At 36.5% G+C, this 2,726-nt stretch overlaps 1 protein-coding gene across 1 annotated transcript; it reads right to left on the bottom strand.

Annotated features, from left to right (window-relative positions):
• Positions 1-865: 865 nt before the first annotated feature.
• On the bottom strand, positions 866-2,574 carry LOC103253082 (hypoxia-inducible factor 1-alpha-like; the record flags this gene model as incomplete). The annotated part of the gene is made up of 2 exons (XM_008051569.1): positions 2,353-2,574; positions 866-1,152 (listed from the first exon to the last, which is right to left on the bottom strand). Coding segments are annotated over exons 1-2 (432 nt in total), but the record flags the coding sequence as incomplete, so codon positions are not given.
• Between the last annotated feature and the right edge of the window lie 152 nt (positions 2,575-2,726).

Below are 2,726 nucleotides of genomic sequence, written 5' to 3' on the forward strand. Positions count from 1 at the left end.
TTAGCTTGTCAGTTTTAATCAATACATAGTTAATGTAGAATTACTTACCACTTTTATTAAGGCTTATTTGTGCCTCATTTATCAAGCTATAATGTTCAGATCTAAGCTACCCTACCTACTACTCCTGAGTATATGAGATGCAGGAAGCTCTGAAAAAGAACTATTCTAGAGTCAGAAAAAGAGCCCTATGTGATTACCTCTAGTCTTGGCCAGCCTCGACTTTTTTTATAAAGACTATTTTTTATTGTGTTTATAGGGCATTAAAATACCAAGATAGATCCAGAATAAAAAAAGACTAGTTATTAAGTATTTATTCTGGTAAGACCTAATATTTTCATGTTATACTTATCCAAAATTTCAAAATAGTGATGGAAATTGGACCAGACTGGGCAAAGAATTTACAAGGTCTTTTCCCATGACAATTCTCCAACTTAAAAGTATAGGCTGGCGCTACCTTGAGCATACAAATAGTACTATTCTCTTTAGATGCCCAAATTCAACTTTTTTTGTCTTATTGATATAAATAATAGAGAAACAATCTAAGTTTCACCTTTTGGTTTATATTATACCAGTTTCTCCCCATGTTCTTTTGTTTGTTTGTTTCTGAGTTGAAGGGTCTGACTCTGTCACCCAGGCTGGAGTGCAGTGGTGCAATCATAGCTTACCACAGCCTCAAACTCCTGGGCTCAAATGACCTTCCTGCCTCAGTCTCCCAAGTAGCTGGGACTACAGGCACATGTTTTTGCAGTAATTTTAAAGTGCTAAAATTCACACACACACACACAAATGTGACATGTGGTTCACACTAAAGTTTGAATGTTAAAATCTGAAAGTTGTACTTTAGTTATTGTATCTTGACACCTACCTCAGGTGAACTTTGTCTAGTGCTTCCATCAGAAGGACTGGCTGGTTGATCTTGAATCTGGGGCATGGTAAAGGAAAGATCCAGTGACTCTGGATTTGGTTCTAATTTTAATGCAACTTCTTGATTAAGTGCAGGGTCAGCACTACTTCGAAGTGGCTTTGGAGTTTCAGAGGCAGGTAATGGAGACATTGCCAGATTTATATTCTGTAATTTTTCATTGGATGAGGGAAGCATTACATCATTATATAATGGAACTTCCTCAAGTTGTTGGTCATCCGTTTCTGTGTCTGGGGGAAAAAAATTAGTCAATCTAATGTATATAAGGATTTTATCATACAAAAATTTACGCTTCTTTTAACAAAAGGTTTGTCTAATTCATCAAACAACGTTACCAAATTTTCCTTCATCAGAAAGTTTACAGATCCTATGCTATAGTTATAAGTCTGCGTTATCTTTCTAATCCATTATTAATAATTCCTATTCATTTATATGGCATAAAAGACCTATAATTCCAACCTTTTTATAAATCAAAATTTAACCTATCTTAAAATTACAGTTTTTATTTTCCATATTTCATGTTGTGGTATGACTGCTTACTTATCCTTTAATGCAACTGTACCTTATTTCCACATAACATTGCTAAATTGTGGAGAAATTTTGACAGCAGGATACAGAGTTAGCAGAGTAGCTAGTAAGAATTTATGCAGGAAGAAGAAATACTGTCCGTCCTATAAAGGCGTGACTGTTGTTCCCTGTCCTTGGACATGTAAGAACTGTGGACATGGAGAAGTCTGGGGCCAGCTTGTGGTAAGACCTAATATTTTCATGTTATACTTACCCAAAATTTCAAAATAGTGATGGAAATTGGACTAGATTGGGCAAAGAATTTACAAGGCCTTTTCCCATGACAATTCTCCAACTCAAAAGTATAGGCTGGCGCTACCTTGAGCATACAGGTAGTACTATTCTCTTTAGATGCCCAAATTCAACTTTTTTTGTCCTATTGATATAAATAATAGGCCAAGATCAACCATCCCACATAGAAAAAAATTTAATAAATACTGTAAAGACACTTTGAAGCACAATTTTCAGCAATGTTTAAAAAGCAAGTTAAAAAACATTAACATTCTATAACAGGGGCAAAAATACTTAAGCACAGAAGCTCATGCCTGTAATCCCAGGACTTTGGGAGGCTGGGCCAGGAGAACCACTTGAGACCAGGAGTTCAAGACCAGCCTGGGGAACACAGTGAGACCTCATCTCTATGAACAATTTTGAAAAACTAGCTGAATGAGTGGTGAGCACTTGTAGTCTCCCCTTAAGAGGCTGAGGCAGGAGGATTGCTTGAGCTCAAGAGTTCAAGGCTGCTAAGATCATGCCACTGCATTCTAACATGAGTGACACACTGACACCCTGACTCTTTTAAAAAAGGAAGAAATGGGACTTTTATCATCAGGTACAGTTTAAGAGATTAACTAAATACTCACCATTGCTGCCAAAATCTAAAGATATGATTGTGTCTCCAGCGGCTGGGGCCAGCAAAGTTAAAGCATCAGGTTCCTTCTTAAGTTTATCAAAGAGGCTACTTGTATCTTCTGATTCAACTTTGGTGAATAGCTGAGTCATTTTCATATCTGAAGTTTCAACTGGTTTAAGGACACATTCTGTTTGTTGAAGGGAGAAAATCAAGTCGTGCTGAATAATACCACTGTCAAAAAAAGAGAAATTAGTAATTTATAAATGAGCAGCTGACATGACAGGGAGGGGGACTGGACTGTGAAATAACCTTGTCCCTTAAAAAAACTGTGCTTTTTAAAAAAGAACATTTTAAGATTCCTTGAGATCTATGATCTCTCATGCA

Source organism: Carlito syrichta, unplaced genomic scaffold (genome assembly GCF_000164805.1).
Source record: "Carlito syrichta isolate Samal-C Ts95f unplaced genomic scaffold, Tarsius_syrichta-2.0.1 Scaffold66354, whole genome shotgun sequence".
Classification (NCBI taxonomy): Eukaryota; Metazoa; Chordata; class Mammalia; order Primates; family Tarsiidae; genus Carlito; species Carlito syrichta.